At 46.9% G+C, this 18,676-nt stretch overlaps 1 protein-coding gene across 4 annotated transcripts in view; it reads right to left on the bottom strand.

Annotated features, from left to right (window-relative positions):
- Positions 1-18,676, bottom strand: part of Lrp4 (LDL receptor related protein 4) — a 53,772-nt gene that overhangs the window by 15,094 nt on the left and 20,002 nt on the right. For 2 of the 4 annotated variants that reach the window (XM_087654659.1, NM_031322.3), the window contains 18 exon segments: positions 17,792-17,948; positions 15,946-16,163; positions 15,611-15,787; positions 15,086-15,208; positions 10,950-11,158; positions 10,742-10,823; positions 9,562-9,667; positions 8,382-8,583; positions 6,461-6,650; positions 6,243-6,374; positions 4,953-5,093; positions 4,619-4,705; positions 4,342-4,513; positions 3,179-3,341; positions 2,837-3,062; positions 2,162-2,465; positions 524-742; positions 223-357 (listed from right to left, as the gene is read on the bottom strand). In XM_087654659.1, the coding sequence (XP_087510785.1) occupies positions 223-357; positions 524-742; positions 2,162-2,465; positions 2,837-3,062; positions 3,179-3,341; positions 4,342-4,513; positions 4,619-4,705; positions 4,953-5,093; positions 6,243-6,374; positions 6,461-6,650; positions 8,382-8,583; positions 9,562-9,667; positions 10,742-10,823; positions 10,950-11,158; positions 15,086-15,208; positions 15,611-15,787; positions 15,946-16,163; positions 17,792-17,948 (3,043 nt within the window). 4 annotated transcript variants of the gene reach the window in all.

Raw genomic sequence — 18,676 nt, 5'->3', positions numbered from 1 at the left:
TACACGGTCTTCAGAACCTGTAACACAAGGAGACTGAAGCCACTGAAGGTCCAGGGCTGGATTTAGCAATCCCGGTGCTGACTGTATTGTCTTACCCTTCTCCTTGTTTCCTCTTCCTCATCTATCCGGGGGCTTTCAGCTTTTCTTTTCCCCATGCCAATCTCTGTTCTCTCCTTGGCCCACCCTCCATTTGCAGGCAGCTGTTTGGGACAGGGTCCTCACCTGCGGGTATCATAGTCCAAGGTAAGGCCATTGGGCCAGCCTAGGTCTGCATTGATGAGGACCTTCCTCTCAGAACCATCCAGGTTTGCCCGTTCAATCTTGGCAATGTGGCCCCAGTCTGTCCAGAAGAGGTACCTAAGATAAAATAGCATCATTGTCACAAAGCATGGGGAGATGGTGCAAAGAGGTTGGCAGAAAAGAGTGGCTACCACCAATCCGTCAATTTTAAGCACCTTCTGGGAGCTTCTTTTCAACCAGACCGTTGGAGCCCGGATCCCTTTCCCGATAGACTTGAACTTACCCCTTTCTGGGGAAAACAGCAATGGCCCGGGGCTCGTCCAGACTGTTGTTGATTAGCACTTTGCGACAGGAACCATCTAGCCGAGATGCTTCGATGGTATTTCGGCCTGTATCTGTCCAGTACAGGTTTCTGGCAACCCAGTCCACTGCCAGCCCATCAGTGGTCTTCAGCCCATGCCCAATAACAGTCTCCATGTTGCTGCCATTCAGGTCTGCTCGCCTTGGGGACAATGCAAGGTTGCTTGAGTAACCAGACTAACCAGAAATCATACCCTGAAATTCACTATAAACTCTACAGAGACAGATACAGAATGTTCCTCAGAACCCAGTATGATAGGTGCTCAATACAGGCAGAATGATCTAGAGAGTGAATTCTTAAGAGTGTCTCCTGCAAAGAAAGTAATAGAGGGTTTGGATGCGTGTCTTGCCATAGGACAAATTAAATCATTCCTAATGTATCTGTGAGGACACAAGGATTGCTAACTGGAGTGATTAGGAAACAGGTAGATTGGGGCTGAGTGTAGTTCAGTGGTAGAACATTGGCCTTGGCTTCAGTCTCTAGAACAAAGCAAAGCAAACATACAAAGGAAAGGTTTGCTAAAAACCAATCTGTGCTTTTAAAGAGACACTAATGCCCCAGGGATAAGGATCATGTCGTAGTCGCCCGGGGGATTTCTCTAAACTGTACATACCATGTGAGAGCTGAATACACCCTCAGGAGAGCAAAGACAAACATTTCTATAACCCATCTAAGAATTTCTGCCATGGTAAGTCTCTTGTGTTGGCATGACATCGTATTCTTGAGTTGTGATGAAATAAAATATAAAGAACAATAAAAATAATAGCAAAAAAAGTCACTCAAAATAACCTTGTAAAGCAATACAAAACTTAATGTTGGGCGAAGATCCCATACTGCAATATAGATTCTAACCTTTCACCTGCCTTAGGGGATTTTTAGAGTCCCCTCAGGACCTGACACTAACTGTGGAAGCTCCAGGGCTCCAGGTTGCCAACAAACATCATGTTTGTTTGTTTAATATACCAGGTTTGTGTGTGTGTGTGTGTGTGTGTGTGTGTGTGTGTGTGTGTGTGTGTGTGTGTGTAAAATCATCACATATATATGTTTCTGAGATGGAATCTTATGCAGCCCAGGCCTCAAGCTAGCCCATTATATAACCAAAAATGGCCTCGAACTTGGGATCTTTCTGCCACGTGTCCACTTCAGGCAGTGTTGAAGCACCCTGAGCTGCATCCTGTTTATTGTTTTTGGGACAGGAGGTTGCTACATTGTCCAGGCTGATCTTCAACTCCAGTCTTCCTGCCTCCACCTCTCGGGTGCTGAGATGGTAGGTGGGGAACCACCATAACCAGCTGCTTTTACTGTTTTGAGACTGGACCTTGCCCATGCTGGCCTCTAACTAGTGATCTTCCTAGCTCAGGCCCTGAGTAGCTTTACAGTCAACAAAGCAGCAAACAAGCAGTAGAAGCGTGGACTGCTGTGAAGTGCTCAGAACGCTAACTCCACATCCAAATGGCCAAGCCTTCCAGTCCACTTATTTGTCAACAGAGAATGTAACCTCACACAGGACTGCTCAGGATCAGGTCTGTGTCCCCCAATCAGCTTCAGTGCCACTCATACCTGATAACATCCAGGAACACGTCTGTGTAATAGACCTTTCCATCCACACTGTCATAGTCTAGGGAGATGACATTGTTGAGCCCAGGAACAGGGACATGCACGTCTGTGTGGTCATCGGTGTCCAGTGAGATACGGCGAATGGAGCCCCGGCTAGAGAAGAGCAGGTAGGTCTCCGGAGAGGGGTCACAGGTCTTCCCATCCCCCTTCAGCTGAATGCCAGTGGGGCAGGCACAGGAGAAACCAGAGGGCCGAGGTAAACAGAGGTGGGAGCAGCCGCCATTTCTCGAACCACACTTATTAAAACCTGGTGAGAGAAGACATCAATTGTTCACACACAGCCTGGGAAGCTAGAGCTTTCACACCCAGCCTGGGAGGCTAGTAGGCTCTCAGGAAGGACCTAGTCTCATATGGTCAACTATTCACTGCTCTTAGTGACAAGATTCAGTGTTTGGTAGAAAGGAGGTAGAGCAAGTGTCTCCAAGAGCTCTTTGGAGGTAGCAGTATCATAGACCTGTGGTACCAGTCATACCTAAAGGGACAAAAGACTTATCCCGGAAGTGGAGCTTAGGAAGTCTCTCTTGATTGTGAGTAACTCTGTGCCCTGGCTAGATTCTGCTGTTGTGACAGCCCCAGAAATCCAGGGGCCCTGACTCAAGAATCCTAGGATCTTCTCACCCAGTGGCTGTGCCCGGTCAACAGCTTGGATGTCCATGAGGCCTGGCAGGTTGGACCTCACGAGGATAACATTGCTGCCAGTACTCTTGTCGGCCCGGTGGATGCTACGGGTCTGCCAGTCAGTCCAGTAGATGTAAGAGTCAAGCAGAGTGAGGCCATATGGGTGCTGCACTGGTGACACCAATGTATGCCGATTGGCACCGTTCAGGTCAGCCACCTCAATTCTCTGTGGAGGAGATTGTGGGGAGGTGGCCGTTTGTCCACCAGGGGCCTTCAGTAGAGATCCTGAAGGGCTCCCTTCCATCTTCCCAGGCTTCTGGAAAGCAGGGGCAGGGCTCTCACCTCAGTATGGGCATCAGCCCACAGCAGTTGGGAGCTGGTCTTGTCCACAGTCAGTCCGTTAGGCCACCCTAGGTTGTTGTTGATGAGCACAGTACGGTCTGAGCCATCCATCCCGGAACGCTCTAGTTTGGCATTCTCCCCCCAGTCTGTCCAGTACATGAACCTGCCAGAGGAGGTGGTGCAGCCGGTTATCCTAATAGCTCCCACAGACTGTGAATGCCTGCAGTATGTCAGCCAGTTATCCTAATAGCTCCCACAGACTGTGAATGCCTGCAGTATGTCAGCCAGTTATCCTAATAGCTCCCACAGACTGTGAATGCCTGCAGTATGTCAGACATACTGTGCGTTCCTATGGAGCGCCAAACACTTCACATGCATTTATCTCAGTCCTCGCAAGGGTGGGCAACAGGCTCTGCAGTTTTACTGTTACCCTTGGTTGACAGGGGAGAAAGCTGATAAGGATCAGAGATTTTAAACATTAGATCCAAAGCGAGGAAGCTAATACACACAAAAGAATCTACATCTTGGTCTCTGTGTGTACGTCCTTGTGTGTGCAGGTGCTTGCCCATGTGTGTACATGTGAGGCGAGGGCACCAGATCTCATTACAGATGGTTGTGAGCCACCATGTGGTTGCTGGGAATTGAACTCAGGACCTCTGGAAGAGCAGACAGGGCTCTTAACCACTGAGCCATCTCTCCAGCCCGTACTTTCTACCTTTTAACATAGGATCTTTCGATGAACCTGGAGCCCACTGGTTCAACAAGCCCAGTTGTCTAGCAAGCCCCAGGCCTTCTCCTGTTTCTGCCTCTCCAGTACTAGGATTATAGGTACATATCACTGTACCTAGCTTTTTATTTGGGTACTGGGTCCAAACTCAGGTCTTCATGCTTGTGTGGCAAGCACTTTACTAAGTGATGGGTCCCCCAGCCCTTGAATACTGGGTACTGATGGCGAGGCTCATGCTTCAAAGCTGTACACTACACTGACACAATGAAAGAAGCTGAAAGGCAGTGGAACAGTCTGGGGTCAGGGATTAGTCTGTGTGACCTCCAGGGTCCACAGTGCTTCCGTACGTAACACACTTCTCACTGTGTACCTTCACTTATCCATGGTCTCGGCTAAGCTGGGTCCACTCAGCTACCCAGAGTGATAAAGCTCTCACCCCATTTCATGGTATAGCACAATGGCCCGGGGACTGTCAAGGTTCTGCCACACCAACACTTTCCGCATAGACCCATCCAGGTTGCCAACTTCAATCCGATTCGTTCCCGTGTCTGTCCAATACACTTTCCGGCCGATGGCATCCACTGCAAGTCCATCTGTGGTCTGCAAACCTGCAGGATGTCGGAAGATCACACTGACTCCTGCCTTAAGGCAGATGGGATATTTTCCAGCTCTTTAGCCTGACAGGTGGCCCTCGGGTTGGGAGGATGGCTCACCTGTAGTGATGATGTCCTCGTGCTGTGAGCCATCCAGGCTGGCACGGCTGATCCTGTGCAGTGTGCTGTCAGACCAGTACACTTTTCCTGAGAGGGAAGGATTAACTCAACCCAGGTCCTGCCTGCCCACAGTGGCACCCACAAGTGATTCAGCAGAGCCTGAGACACCAGGACAGTCAAAGAGCTCTATAGAGCCTAACGGGAAATGGATACAAGTGGAGGGAAGTCATAGCAGGGCAGCTCTTGGCAAAGACAACAAGGACAGAAGGCAAAGTGAGAGGAAGAAAGGACAGTGATGGTTCTTGGTATAGATGAGAGCAAGAGTCACACAGACCTTCCAGCGGGTCCACTCCAATGGCAATGGTGTTCTTCATGGTCATGTTGATGGGTACCACCACATCAGCAAAATAAGGGATGTCCAAGGAGACCATGCGAACATCAATCCTCCTGGCGAAGATGAGGAAACTGTTCATGCCTGCCCAGGTGGAGAGAGAAGGAGGGAGGACAGTCACTCTAGCAGAGACACTAAGAGGATTTGGAAGCAGGCAAACCGAAGCCCAAAGCTGATACTATTGGTCTGCTTGTATGAGCCTAGGCAAATTTCTGAAATTATTTCAGCCTGTTCTATACAACGGGATTACTATAAGAATGGAAAGAAATCAAGAATGAAAAGAAATCATGTGTACTGAGTATTAGACCTCACAATCTGTATGTAGAAATGTAGAGATGATACACATATGTAGAAATGGTCCTTCCTTTTTGGGTGTTAGGAAAGCTTGGAAAAGGACCTCATATGGCCTAGGTTGGCTTGGACCTCACTGTGAATGAGGAGGGTCTTCAACTCCTAATTCTCCCAAGTGCTGGGATTACAGGTGTGTATCACCTGCCCAGCCTAGCTCTTCATTTACTCTGTGGCAGGAGGCGAGGCAGGATGACTCGGGTGAAGGCTCTTGCTAATAGCCTGATGAACTGAGTTCAGTCTCCAGGACCCAAATGATGGAAGGAGAAAACAGTCTCTGACAGACAGACGGATGGATAGATAGATGCACACTCTCGAGTGAAACAGAAAGCAGTATCATAGCAGCAGCCCTCTCTGAAGGACCGTTTTATCATAATGCCTAGGGAAGGTCGTAATAGGGTCCCAGAAAGCTTCATTCACCAGCTGAGAGGCACTCAGATTCTCTAAGAGCTTAGAGTCCAAGTCTTCCACACAGTAGCCCCAGGAGAAACCTTGACCCCTAACATCCGAGTAGCCAGGCCCCCCTCCTGGATTCCTCCCACAAGAATGACACACAGGTCCTGTGCTCACAAAAGTGGCACATCTAAGGAAGAAGAGGGTACCAGTCCATTGTAGATAGGACACATTTTTACATTTGTTTTACAAGTTTCTACAAAGGATGTCATATTCTAAACAAATTATCTTGTAATTTTGCAACAGGTGAAACTGTTCAGACAGGACAGTCTTTCTAACATCCAAGACACCCAGGAGAAACTGTGGGACCTGGTCTTACCTGCTCCTCCTAATAGCCCTCACTCTCCTACAGATTCTCTGACCATATCGGAGGTTTCCTGCAGAGGAGGGACAGCCCCCTTTCCACCCAAACAGGCCGCCGCTGTAACTCACCTGGTGAGCATGTCTTGCCATCAAGCAGCAGGTTGATACCTGTGGGGCAGGTACAGCTGAAGCCGCTCGGACTTGGGGACCGAAGACACAAATGGCTGCAGCCGCCATTCTCCACAGCACATGGTGTCGTCACTGTGTAGGGATGGGGAGCTGTCAGTGGGGCAGCTAAGGAATAAAAAGGCTGAGGGAGAAGTCAGCGGCTGCTGATAGCTGCTTACCTGGAGGCCTCTGGCGGTGGAAGACATGGATGTCCATAAGATTCTCCAGGTTCTCCTGCAGAGTCTCCCGGTCTAGCCCAGTCAGCCGGTCAGCACTTTGGATACTTTTGGTCTGCCAGTCAGTCCAATAGATGCGCTGTCCGTATAGAGTCAGCCCGAAAGGGTGGGGGAGTTGACTTCCAATTAGTACCTGGAAGACCCCAACACGTTTATCACAAAACAGTACAGGGATCAGACAAGAGCTCAGCCAAGTGCCAGGAAGCAACTTCCTGTGACCTGGAGCCTGTCTCTCTCAGCTCGTGTCTGCCAGCGTGTGTTAACACCTATCTAAGTGCTGTGTGACCACTGGAAAATGTCATTTACATATCACCAGTGTGTCTTGGCTCAAATCACAAAAGAAAAGTTAACAACTTTATACTTGCTTTGACCAAGCAATCAAAACAGATACCACAAGAAAGGGATTTTTTTTCCTTTTTGAAAATGGAAAGAATGGCCAGCAAGATGGCTCAGTGGGTAAAGGTGATTGCCGCCAAATATGGGGACCTGAGTTCAATCCCTGGACTCCACGTGTGTGGACAGAATCAACTCCTACAAGCTGTCTTCTGACCTCTACACATGCACTGTAGTGCAGGAAAACTAAGCAAACGGTTTTGTTTTAAATAGAAAGGTTAAGAAAGTCTAAGGAAGAAACGCAATTAGAGGAGAAAGAGACATGTTTATGAGTTGGGCATGTTGGTACAGGTCTGTAGACCCAGAACTGAGAAGAGTCACACGGGAGGTTGCCCCAGTTTGAGGCCAGCTGGGACAAGGCCCTGTCATAGCAAAGCCCCAGGGAGGCTGGGGTGGGGGCCGGGTCACTAAAGCAGCGAGTGATTCTGGATTAAATATTGGAGTAAAAGAGTAAAAAAAAAATTAAAATTATTACAAGGCATTACTGAAGAAACTGAAAATGAATTTAAACACAGTGTGTGGATTGCACAGTAATCTGTATTATGCCAACCTTAATTGTTGTTTCCCCCAGTGTGTGTGATATCTTATGGGTACACTCCATGTGCCTGTGTGAAAGTCAGAGGACAGCCTCATGTACGTGTCTTCACCTTCCACCCGGGCCTCCATTGTTTTTCTGCTGTATATGCCAAGATATCAGACACTGAGATTCTCGTGTCTCTGCCTCCCATCTTCCCTCGAGAGTCCTAGGATAACAGACACTCGTGCTACTCTGTACAGATTTTATGTGGACACCAGGATTTGAACTCAGGTCCTCATGCTTAGATGGCTAATGCTTTTACCTACTGTGTTATCTCCAAGCTCAGTTTTACCATACAAGGTTCTTAAGAAATACATGCTGGAAAATTTTTGGAACTATGGTACAATGTTTCCAATTTAATCTCAGATGATTCAGAAAAGTAATTGTGTGTGTGTATGTTTATATTTGTGTATGTATATATGTGGAAAAAGAGGAGGGGAGGAGAGAGGGGAGGAGGGAGAGGAAAGGCGAGAGGAAGGATGAAAATTTTGTGGGAAATGTGGCAAAATACTATGCCTCTCATACTCTTGCAGTTTTCCTGAATGTTGGAAATTATAACAAAACAAACAACGGCAAAAGAGAGGCAACTCAGTCATTGGCCAGGTGTGCAATAGGTGTCTGATTACCATCAGTTTCAATGCCTGTGTGTGTGTGTGTGTGTGTGTGTGTGTGTGTGTGTGTGTGTATCCAGACCATAATCAACTCTAATTCCTAGTAGGCTTGAGTCATCAACCAGCAGCCCTGTGTCCCCTGGAGATATATTCTAAGAGAAACAGTGTCTGTCCCACGCTGGTCCTATAACCTCTGGGTCTCCCTAGTCCTGTCAGCTGCCAGCCAGAGAACGCTGTCCTGGAGGCTCCCAGAGCGGGGGAGATGCTTTAGAGGCCCCCTTACCTTCCTCTTGCTGCCATCCAGCCCAGCAAATTCAATAGTCTTCATGCCGGCATCAGCCCAGTACAGCCGCTGGGACCCATAGTCAATAGCTAATCCATTAGGCCATGTCAGATTCGAAGAGATGATGACTTGTCGGTTGGAGGCATCCATGCCAGCTCGTTCAATCTTGGGACTTGCACCCCAGTCAGTCCAATACATGTACCTGGACATAAGCAAAGGGGTTCTTAAACTTCCAGTTAGCATCCAGTGTCACGTTTCAGTGTGCGTCACTGAGAGTACTTCAAAGCATACGTGAGGTTGAGGGGTCAATCCACAGCATGGAAAAAATACCAGTGAGGATGCAGGGTCCTCAAAGGCTTCTAGGGGTTCTGCTCCAAGAGTTACCCCAAGCCTGGACTCAGAGCTGTCTCTGAAGGCCTTATATCTTCCATTACTACCAAAAAGTACCTCAGAGTCTTGATAGATGAGCAGCCAAGGCTTAAAGAGTATGTAGCAGAGGAGGCCACATGCTCTCTTGACTACACACATTAGATAATTGACATGTAAGCTCACAAAATTCTATGAAGAAGAGCAAATCAGGACTATATTCAAGTGAGGAAGCTATGAAGGAGATACAGCCAAACTGAAGTGTAGCTTTTTTGGAGGGTGGGGTGGGGTTTTTGTTTGGTTTGTTTTTCGAGATAAGATCTCTTACAGCCCAGGCTAGTCTTGGACTTGCTAAGTAGCCAAGGATAACCTTGCATTCCTGATCTTCTTGCTTTCACCTCCCGTGTGCTAAGATTACAGGTACTTATCTGGTTCCAAAACAATGTCACTTTTATAAAACCCAAACTGTGCCACCGCCACCACCACTGCCAATATTTGTGGGCATTTAGAGCAAAATATTTCAGAAAAATATGCCCTAAAGTGGTAACAATGATTATGCTGAAGGTAAGAATTTTGCTTCCAATAAGTTTAATATTCTTTAATAATGAAATTGCTTTTATGAGCGAACAACAATTAAAAAAATCTTTTTAAAGAAAATTTAAAATTTAAAAGGTTCTCTTGCCAGAGAGGATATAGCAACGTCCCCTCTCTGCCCTTACCACATCCACAGATCCGGCCCCTCTCCCTAACCTCCAGATTCCCATCTCGTACCCAGCTCTTGGAGGAGTGGAGGCTCAGAAGGGACAGCACGTACCCGCCCATGGGTTCTACCACGATGTCCCGAGGACGATCAAGGTTCTCCCAGATGAGCACTGTCCTCATGCTGCCGTCCGTGTTGGCCACTTCAATCCGGTCTGTACCTGTGAAGAAAAAAGAAAAAAAAAATTAATTGCTCATTCTTTCTCCCCGACCCCTGCCTCGCGCAGAGCTCTGTATGCAGCAAATGCTTGGCAAAGGTTTTGTGGTGAATACACGATAGATATTTAGTGACTCAGACCATGAGAAAAAAATTCAAGGCAGTGATTACTCTCACTCCTTGGAACAGCACAAGTTTCTAACCCTAGGAAGGCCACTCCATCCTATGATTCAAAGCAAGGCTTCTCAGATTTCGGTGCACACAAAAATGAGAAGAAGAGCTTGTTAAAATACAGATTCCTGTGGCTGGAGCGATGGCTCAGGGGTTAAGAGTGCATGCTGCTCTTGCAAAGGACACAGGTTCAGTTCCCAACACCCACATTGAGTGGCTCAAGACTGCCTATAACTCCAGTTCCAGGGGATCTGACACCCTCTCCTGGCTTCCATGGGCTCCTGTACATACCTGGTCTACATACACACAGTCAGGTACACACATACACATAGACAAATCTTTAAAGAGCCTTGCAATTAACTCCTCAAGAGAGTTAAGTTGGGGGTCCAGGATCTGAATTTCTCATAATTTCCCAAGACACGCTGATGTTGTCGTTCCAGAGACCACACTTTGTTTGTTTGTTTGTTTGTTTGTTTTAATGTACATGAGTACACTGTCCCTATCTTCAGACACACCAGAAAAGGGCATCTGATTCCATTACAGATGGTTGTGAGCCACTACGTGGTTGCTGGGAATTGAACCCAGGACCTCTGGAAGAGCAGTCAGTGCTCTTAACCACCGAGCCATCTCTCCAGCCCCAGAAACCACACTTTGAAGAACACTAGTTTAGAGGTACTCCTTTCATCTTCCAAGCATCTATCCCACTAAGATTCATAGACAAATGCCTATTTTATCTGAACATTCATGGGAAAAACAAAACAAAACAGGTCATAAGCTCCAAGATGCCTCAAAACATTTACAAGCACCAAGTGTAGCACAAAAGAAGTTGCAATTTTAGGTAAGAACTAAAGACTCACATGTCTACTCAGAAGACTCAAGACAGCCAGGCACGGCTCCCTGCACATACCTGCATCTGTCCAGTAGAGTTTGTTGGTGACCCAATCAATTGCCAGGCCAGCAGGGCTCTCCAAACTGGTGTCAACTACCACCTGGGCAGGAAGCAATGCTGTGTCACTCTCTGCACCCCTATCCCAACTCTGGGGCCCACACCCAACCAACTACAAGGAACGGGGAGACACTCCCCTCCTGGAGGGACGGGATCCACGCAGCCCTACCTTCTGTCCTGTTCCATCCCACTTGGCCCTGCTGATGGTATCAGTGCTGACATCTGTCCAGTACACGTGGTCATCCCGGGAGTCCCAGTCAAGGGCCACAGCACTGCGCACGTCAGCCAGTGGGATGACATCGTCGGACAGGTCCTCTGTGTCGAAGCTGATCCGACGGATGTCCATCCTTCGGGCAAAAAGCAGGAACTTGTCAAGACCTGATCAAAGGCCGAGAGGGGTCTCCTTTTAATGCTCTAAATCCAGTAACGGTGACAGACACAGATGCTCAGCTGTGTGACACCTGGTTCAATCACACTTCCTGGGGCCTGCTACCTGTCCTTTGCCCTACTTTTCATACTGCAGGTGCCCTGAAACCCAGCCCAGCCCGTCCTCGTGGGATTAGACTTTAGAGTCCAGTAGAGACAGATTTTACCCCACTGCTTAGGTGTCTATCAGCTTCATTCAAACTGTTCTCTCCTCTGATCTCGGGACCAGCTCCAGCACTGTGGTTGGGCCACACCAACACTCAGCTTTCTTCTGAGACTTTTATCCTATTTCAGGTCCTCTGGTTCTTTGCTTCCCTGAGACAGGGTCTTACTACATAGCCATAGTTTCTCAAACTCCATCCTCCTGCTTCAGTCTTCCTACCCAGCTAAAGTCTCTGCTTCTATTCTGTCATCTAGAATGATCCTTCCACCTGCTGTTTGCTTCACAGATTAGCCAACAATGACTGCCCACTAAGATCCTTCCTTGCCAGGCCCTGGGCTTTGTGCTCAGAGAGGCTGAATGCCTGGTACAGTCACACAATGTCATTTTACTCAAACATAAAGAAAAATAAAATTATGAACCTCGCAAGACAATGAATGGACCTAAAATGTATTATGTTATTAAGAAAGGTGACCCAGGGGGCTGGAGAGATGGCTCAGTGGTTAAGAGCACTGACTGCTCTTCCAGAGGCCCTGAGTTCAATTCCCAGCAACCACATGGTGGCTCACAACCATCTGTAATGAGATCTGATGATCTCCTCTGGTGTGTCTGAAGACAGCGACAGTGTACTCATATACATTAAGTAAATAAATTAAAAAAAAAGATTTTAAAAAAAGAAAAAAAAAGAAATGAATAAAAGTGGAAAAAAAAAAAGAAAGGTGACTCAGACTCAAAAGGTTAAAACAAGAGAACATGTTCTCTCTCATATGTGGATCTGAACTGGCAATGTTTAGATGCATGTGTAAGTGACTGGGAACGTGGGCATAGGCTATGAAATTAGATAGGAGGTCACGAGGGGGAAATGTTGTTGAGAAAAGGGGAAAGTCAAAGACCATATGACCTCAGAGCAGAAAGGAGGCCAAAAGAAGTACAAGGGTGTGGGAGTGAGAAGAGGGAAGGAGGAACAGTGAAAACAAATTTTGTTTGTAAAATGCCATTATAAAGCCTGACTCTGGGCTGGAGAGATGGCTCAGCGGTTAAGGGCACTGGCTGAGTTCAGTCCCAGAGATCCTGAGTTCAAATCCCAGCAACCACATGGTGGCTCACAACCACCCTCTTCTGGTATGTTTGAAGACAGCTACAGTGTACTCATATTAAAAAAAAAAAAACTTAAAAAAAATAAATAAAGCCTGATTCTTATGTATGCTGAAAGAAAGGAAGAAAGAAAGAAAGAAAGAAAGAAAGAAAGGAAGAAAGAAAGAAAGGAAGGAAGGAAGAAAGAAAGGGAAAAAGACAAAGAAAAACCAAGGTCACTGCTTCATACCAACGCTTTGTGGTACATGTTATTCTTGCCCCCACCTCAGAAGAGCATCTGAGGCTAACAGAGATGGGGGAACATGCTCAGGGTTCAGTGGCTGTGTACCAGGACTGCAGCTCAGGCCTGCTCCAGAGGGAGCTTTGGTCCCTCTCTTCACAGCAGCTTTCCTATCCTCTGGGCCTCCTCTGGCTTGTCTAAATAAGTTTTTCCAGTATAGTTAACCTTTGCTATTTGCAGGGAATTGTTTCTAAGGCCCCTGCAGATTCACAATTCACAGACATTCCAGGCTCTTATATAAAACAAGGTAGTATTTTTATATAACCTGTGCACATCCTATATAATCTAAGTAATCTCTGAATTACTTGTAATATCTATCTATCTATCTATCTATCTATCTATCTATCTATCTATCTATCTATCTAAAATGCAATGTATTTGTTTGCTTGATACGGAAGTTTCGATATGTAATATAATTCCTTCTCTTTTTCAGAATTGTGTATGCAAGCCTTTACTGCCAGCATTAGGGAAGCAGGGGCAGGCAGATTTCTAAATTCAAAACCAGCCTGGTTTACAGAGCAAGTTCCAAGACAGACAGGATTACACTTGTTCACAGGTTACAGAGAAATCCTGTCTTGAAAAACAAGGAATGTTTGCCTGCATGCATACATATGTGGCATGGGTGTGCCTCATGCCCCTGAAGACCAGAGAACATCATTAGATCTCTCGGAACCAGAGTTTCAGGCAGGCAGTTGTAAGCTACTGTGTGGGAAATGGAAAGTGAATCTGGATTCTCTGAAAGCAGTTGAGCCATCTCTCCAGCGACTCTGATGTATTCTTGAGACAACAATGACCAAGACAGCTGATACAGGCCAACAAGATGGCTTACTTGCCCCTGAACCTAACGATCGGAGTTAGGTGGGACCCACAGGATAAAAGGAGAAAACTCTTACAAGTCGTCCCTTGATCTCATATATACACATGTCCATGTAGTGCATCTTTTTAAAGGGTAAATCATCTTCAGTACAGACATATTTTAAAATTTCCATGCACATTTGATTCAACTCACAGACAAGAAACCCACAAGTATGAAACCTATGTATTTCTCTACTCAGAGAGGAGCTTTCTGCCCAACTTTACTAAATCTCTCTTCCAAGCTTTGGTAAATCTTTGGGAGAATGACACCTCCATTTTGCATCTAAAACAGCAGAAGCAAATGGGCACAAAAGGTGGTGTCAAATGCCTTTAATCCCAGCACTTGGGAGGCAGAGGCAGGCGGAGGGAGCTCTGAGTCTGAGGCCAGCCTGGTCTACAGACTGAGTTCCAGGACAGCCAGGGCTACACAGAGAAACCCAGTCTCAGAAAACAAAACAAACAAAAAGAATGCCCAGGGAAAACACACAGCGTGAAACTAGTTCTCAGTGTGTATCTGAATGAAACCTCAGAATGTTTTCCCCAATCACTGTCTGGAAAGGGCTCGGAGAATCTGACTCTTGCCTCTGTGTCTGTCTGTCTGTCTGTCTGTGAAATTGTACACGTGTGTGTGAACATGTGCACATGTGGAAGTTGGGCAGCTTCTTCTATATCTTCACCTTATCATTCATTTCGAGACACTTCTCTCGGGGAACCCAAACCTCACTGATTGGCTAGACTGGCTGGCCTCTGAGCTTCAGGCATCTGCCTGTCTCCACACGCACCCAGCTCTGGGGTTACAGATGGACACCACCACACCCTAGCCCCCTAATTCTATTATAATTAGATTTAAGAGAGCCAGTGGATTATATAGCAGTAAGGATACATAATGAATTAATCCTGGCCCCTTGTTGGTCATGCCCTGTGCCTGACCAGCTCCTCCCTGGACCAGCCTTGGATAAAGTCACCTGTGTGCTGAGATTTCTAGGGCTGACTCTGCAAGGTAAAATTGTCTTGCAGGAGCTCCAAGGAACCAAAGCAGAGATTGCAGAACAGACCAGGGAATCTTGTCATCTTTTACTTGGTGGTCACACATCATCATCTGGGATCCCAGTTGCTCTCTGTTCTAATACACGAAGTCTTCTATGGATCAGGCTAAAGGTACAGAAGTTGGAAACCATTGCCCTGCTTTCTAGAGGAACTGGACCTTCTTTCTGCCTAGACAGAAGGCATCCGGCCTGGCGAGGTGGGAGCTATGTCCCATCGCAGGTGTTTGTACACTGAACGATGCCACTAAGCCTCCGGCTACCACTGCCGGTTCTAGGTCCTCAGCTTTGAATTGGGAACCCTCAATGTCTAAAGTCTGTCATGGGCTCCTTGAGGAATCTGGCCATCCCTGCCTGACAAGCAGTCCTCCCAACTCCTCTCACTGTTCTTTCTAACTGTCCTCACAAGGCACCTCCTCTGAGGCGGGTGTCCCAAACCCACTTACTCTGGGCACAGGCGTGGCTGTTGATTTTTCGGAAGCCGGTGGGGCAGGCACAAGTGTAGTTCTGGCCACTAGGTAGACACAGGTGAGTGCAACCTCCGTTGTTGTCCCCGCAGCGGTTTTTCCCTGCTCAAAGAGCCCAGAGCAAGACGGATCAGGGAAAATGAAAAGTTTACAAAGGTAGACCCCACCAGGTCAAAGGGATGGAGGGCTGGGCTCTCTCAAATAAGAATTCTGTCAGATTAATTTTGACACCTGTTCCAGATGTGAGTACAACGACACACAGGAGGTGACCTGCAAATGTTTACATTATATGGAAAGAGAAAAGCCAGATCCAAGTCCTGGTGTTGTACTACCCGAAATGTCCAGCAGAGGGAGCAAGTAGCCCATGCCAATGCCATCTCTGGTCTCGCCTGACTAGAATTAATAGGAGCTGTAACAAGTGCAAGGAGGATTCTCAAGAGGCACCAGCAGCCACATCACCGGTGACAAATCTAGCTCACTTGAGACTTTTTCTTCTTATTTTACCTGCAGGCTGGCGCTGGGGGTGCAAGGTATGAATGTCCATAGGAAAGTGGAGCTTGTTGCGAATGATCTCCTGGTTCTTCCCAGTGAACTTGTTGGCACTATTGATGCTCTTGGTGTGCCAGTCTGTCCAATACAAGCTGTCTTCAAACACTGTGATGGCAAAGGGATGTGGGAGGCCTGGAGACAGTCCAAAAAGACCTTAGTCCAGACATGGCCTGCCACGGCCGCTGAGCCCAGACCTGGCAGCTACACAAATCTCACCCTCTGCCAAGGCTCCTGGGGGCAGGATTGGGGAAGGAGCAGAGAGATGAAAGACAGCACATCAAAGACCTCACCCTGGCTAATGACAGCCTTGCGGTGACTCCCATCTAGATTGGCTCTCTCGATGACGTGGTGCTTAGCGTCCACCCAGTACATACGGCGTCCAGCGTAGTCGATGGTGAGGCCGTTGGGCCAGAAAAGATGAGTGTCAGCAATGATGCGACGTCCAGAGCCGTCCATGCTGGAGGCCTCGATGCGGGGGGTGTTGCCCCAGTCTGTCCAATAGATGGTTCTAGGAAGAAGGGAAGTCAAGAGTCGGGTGGTGGAGGACCAATGAATGACAGCGAGGGTAATAACCAGAGACGCTTTACACATCAGGTTCCACCATTTGCCTGGGAGACATTTTGTTTGCTTGTTTGTTAGTTTATTATCTGTCTGTCTGTCTGTCCATCCATCCATCCATCATCCATCCATCCATCTATCTTTGAGGCAGGGTCTCACCATATAACCTTGGCTGGCCTGGCCCTCACTATGTAGACCAGGCTGGCCTCAAACTCAGAGACCCATCTGCTTCACTGAGTACTGGAATTAAAGGCATGTGCCACCATGCCCAGCTCTGAAAGATGCTTTTTTTTAATTACTTATTTTAAATACTTCTCCCCCCAGTGTTTGAAGAGCGAACCCAATGAATTAAACCAGAACCCTAAACAACCCTAAACCCAGAACCTAACCCTAGACAGTTGTTTTATCACAGAGCCATATTGCTCTACCACTGGGCTAAATCCCCAACCTCAGGATAAGTTTTTAAATATCTCGATTGAAGTGTCTTGAGAAATTCATCAGAATTTCTAAGTGCCTGTTACAGAAAGGGTACAACTGGCACTGGAAATGGAGCAGTAGACAGGGTAGACGACACTCCTAGTGCCTGTGAAGATGGCAAGAGAGTACAGTGCATACTGAGGACCGACAGACTCAGTCTCTTCTGCTGCCATACGTGTTTTATGCCCCTTCTCCCACACACCAAATTTCTCAAACAATTGACATCTAATTGCAGGATCTTACAAGTCATCCCCTCAGTTGGTGGCATGGAATGTATACACGCCAGAGGCTAAGAATTTGCATTTCAAGAGACTTCAATGCAGGAGACTTGTCCAATAATTTTCAAAATTATTTCAAATTAATGATATTAATTACCTCAACTACTGGCTGCTTTAAATTAATAATACTTTTTAATTAGCTCCACTCTATGGGCTAATAAAAAAACACTAGACAGTTCAAACTTAACTAATTTGTATATTTTATTCCATTTAAAATGCTTTATTATTTTACCTTAGAACATCTATAACTGCTCTTATTAAATATATCTTTATTTAGATCAGGGTCTCAGTAGCTTAGGTCAATCCCTAACTATGTAGCTGAAAATGAGCTTGAATTCCTGATTCTACCACTGTCACCTCCCAAATATGTATATTTTTATGTTTGTTCTATATATGTGCTTGTTTTTAAATTGCCAATTAAGAAATAAATGAAGGGGGAGCTGGAGAGATGGCTCAGTGGTTAAGAGCACTGACTGCTCTTCCTGAGGTCCTGAGTTCAATTCCCAGCAACCACATGGTGGCTCACAACCATCTGTAATAGATCTGATGCCCTCTTCTGGAGGTGTCTGAAGGGTGAACTCACATACATTCAAAAGGAAGGAAGGAAGGAAGGAAGAAAGGAAGGAAGGAAGGAAGGAAGGAGAGGTTGACTAAGCCAAGATTCCTCGGCACGTACTACAGAGCCAAGACACAAGGGCTTCTGGGTACAGAGTTCATATTGTCAACACTGCTCTAAGGATGACCCACAAAGCCTGGCCCAGAGCACTGAGAACAATCCCTGCCCCCTGCAGAAGGAACTTGGAAATTTGAGACACCTACTCACCCCTCCATGGGGTGCAGGGCAATGGCCCTGGGCTTCTCCAGGCTCTGCCACAGCAGCACCTTCCGGTGGGCCCCGTCCAGATTAGCCACCTCAATCCTCGACGTCCCGGAGTCAGTCCAGTAGAGCTTGTCATGGACCCAATCCACAGCCAAGCCGCCTGGTGAGAAGATGAATGTGGAGAGGGTTAGACCTCACCCTAGGTAGGTCTATGTCCTGGAAACAAGAGCAAAGTCTCACATGATGTTGCCTCTGAGGCTAGGACCTTGTAACTATTTTATACATCGTCTCTGTGAGTTAGGTACTGAGCTTCCCACGGAGTGGAGAGGAGTCATTTAGCTGAGGGTGACTTGAGCTCCTGGGGATGGAACTCAGTGCCTTTCACAAGTCAGCCATTGCCGTACTACTGAGCTTTAACTCCAGCCCTGGATACTAACTTCTTTTAATAACCTGCTTGGAGGCTAGCTTGGGGGTCACCAAATTAGCTATTGTTTATTTGTTTGTTAAAATGAGGCTCTCATTAGCTCAACCTGGCCTTAAACTGAAATGGCCTTGAACTTCTGATCTTTCTGCTTCTACCTCTTCAGATTATAGTCATCAACATGTCTGGTTTATGCAGTGCTTGGGGCTCAAACTTAGAGCTTTGTGTTCATGCTAAGCAAGCACACAATTGAGCAGCATTTTCTTTCTTTCTTTCTTTCTTTCTTTCTTTCTTTCTTTCTTTCTTTCTTCCTTCCTTCCTTCCTTCCTTCCTTTCTCCCTTCCTTCCTTCAAGATTTATTTATTTATTTATTATATATAAGTGCACTGTAGCTGTCTTCAGACGCACCAGAAGAGGGCATCAGATCTCATTACAGATGATTGTGAGCCACTACGTGATTGCTAGGA

This window comes from Rattus norvegicus, chromosome 3 (genome assembly GCF_021556685.1).
Source record: "Rattus norvegicus strain SHRSP/BbbUtx chromosome 3, alternate assembly SHRSP_T2T, whole genome shotgun sequence".
NCBI classification, from domain to species: Eukaryota; Metazoa; Chordata; class Mammalia; order Rodentia; family Muridae; genus Rattus; species Rattus norvegicus.
This window is presented reverse-complemented; position numbering and strand designations above follow the sequence as displayed.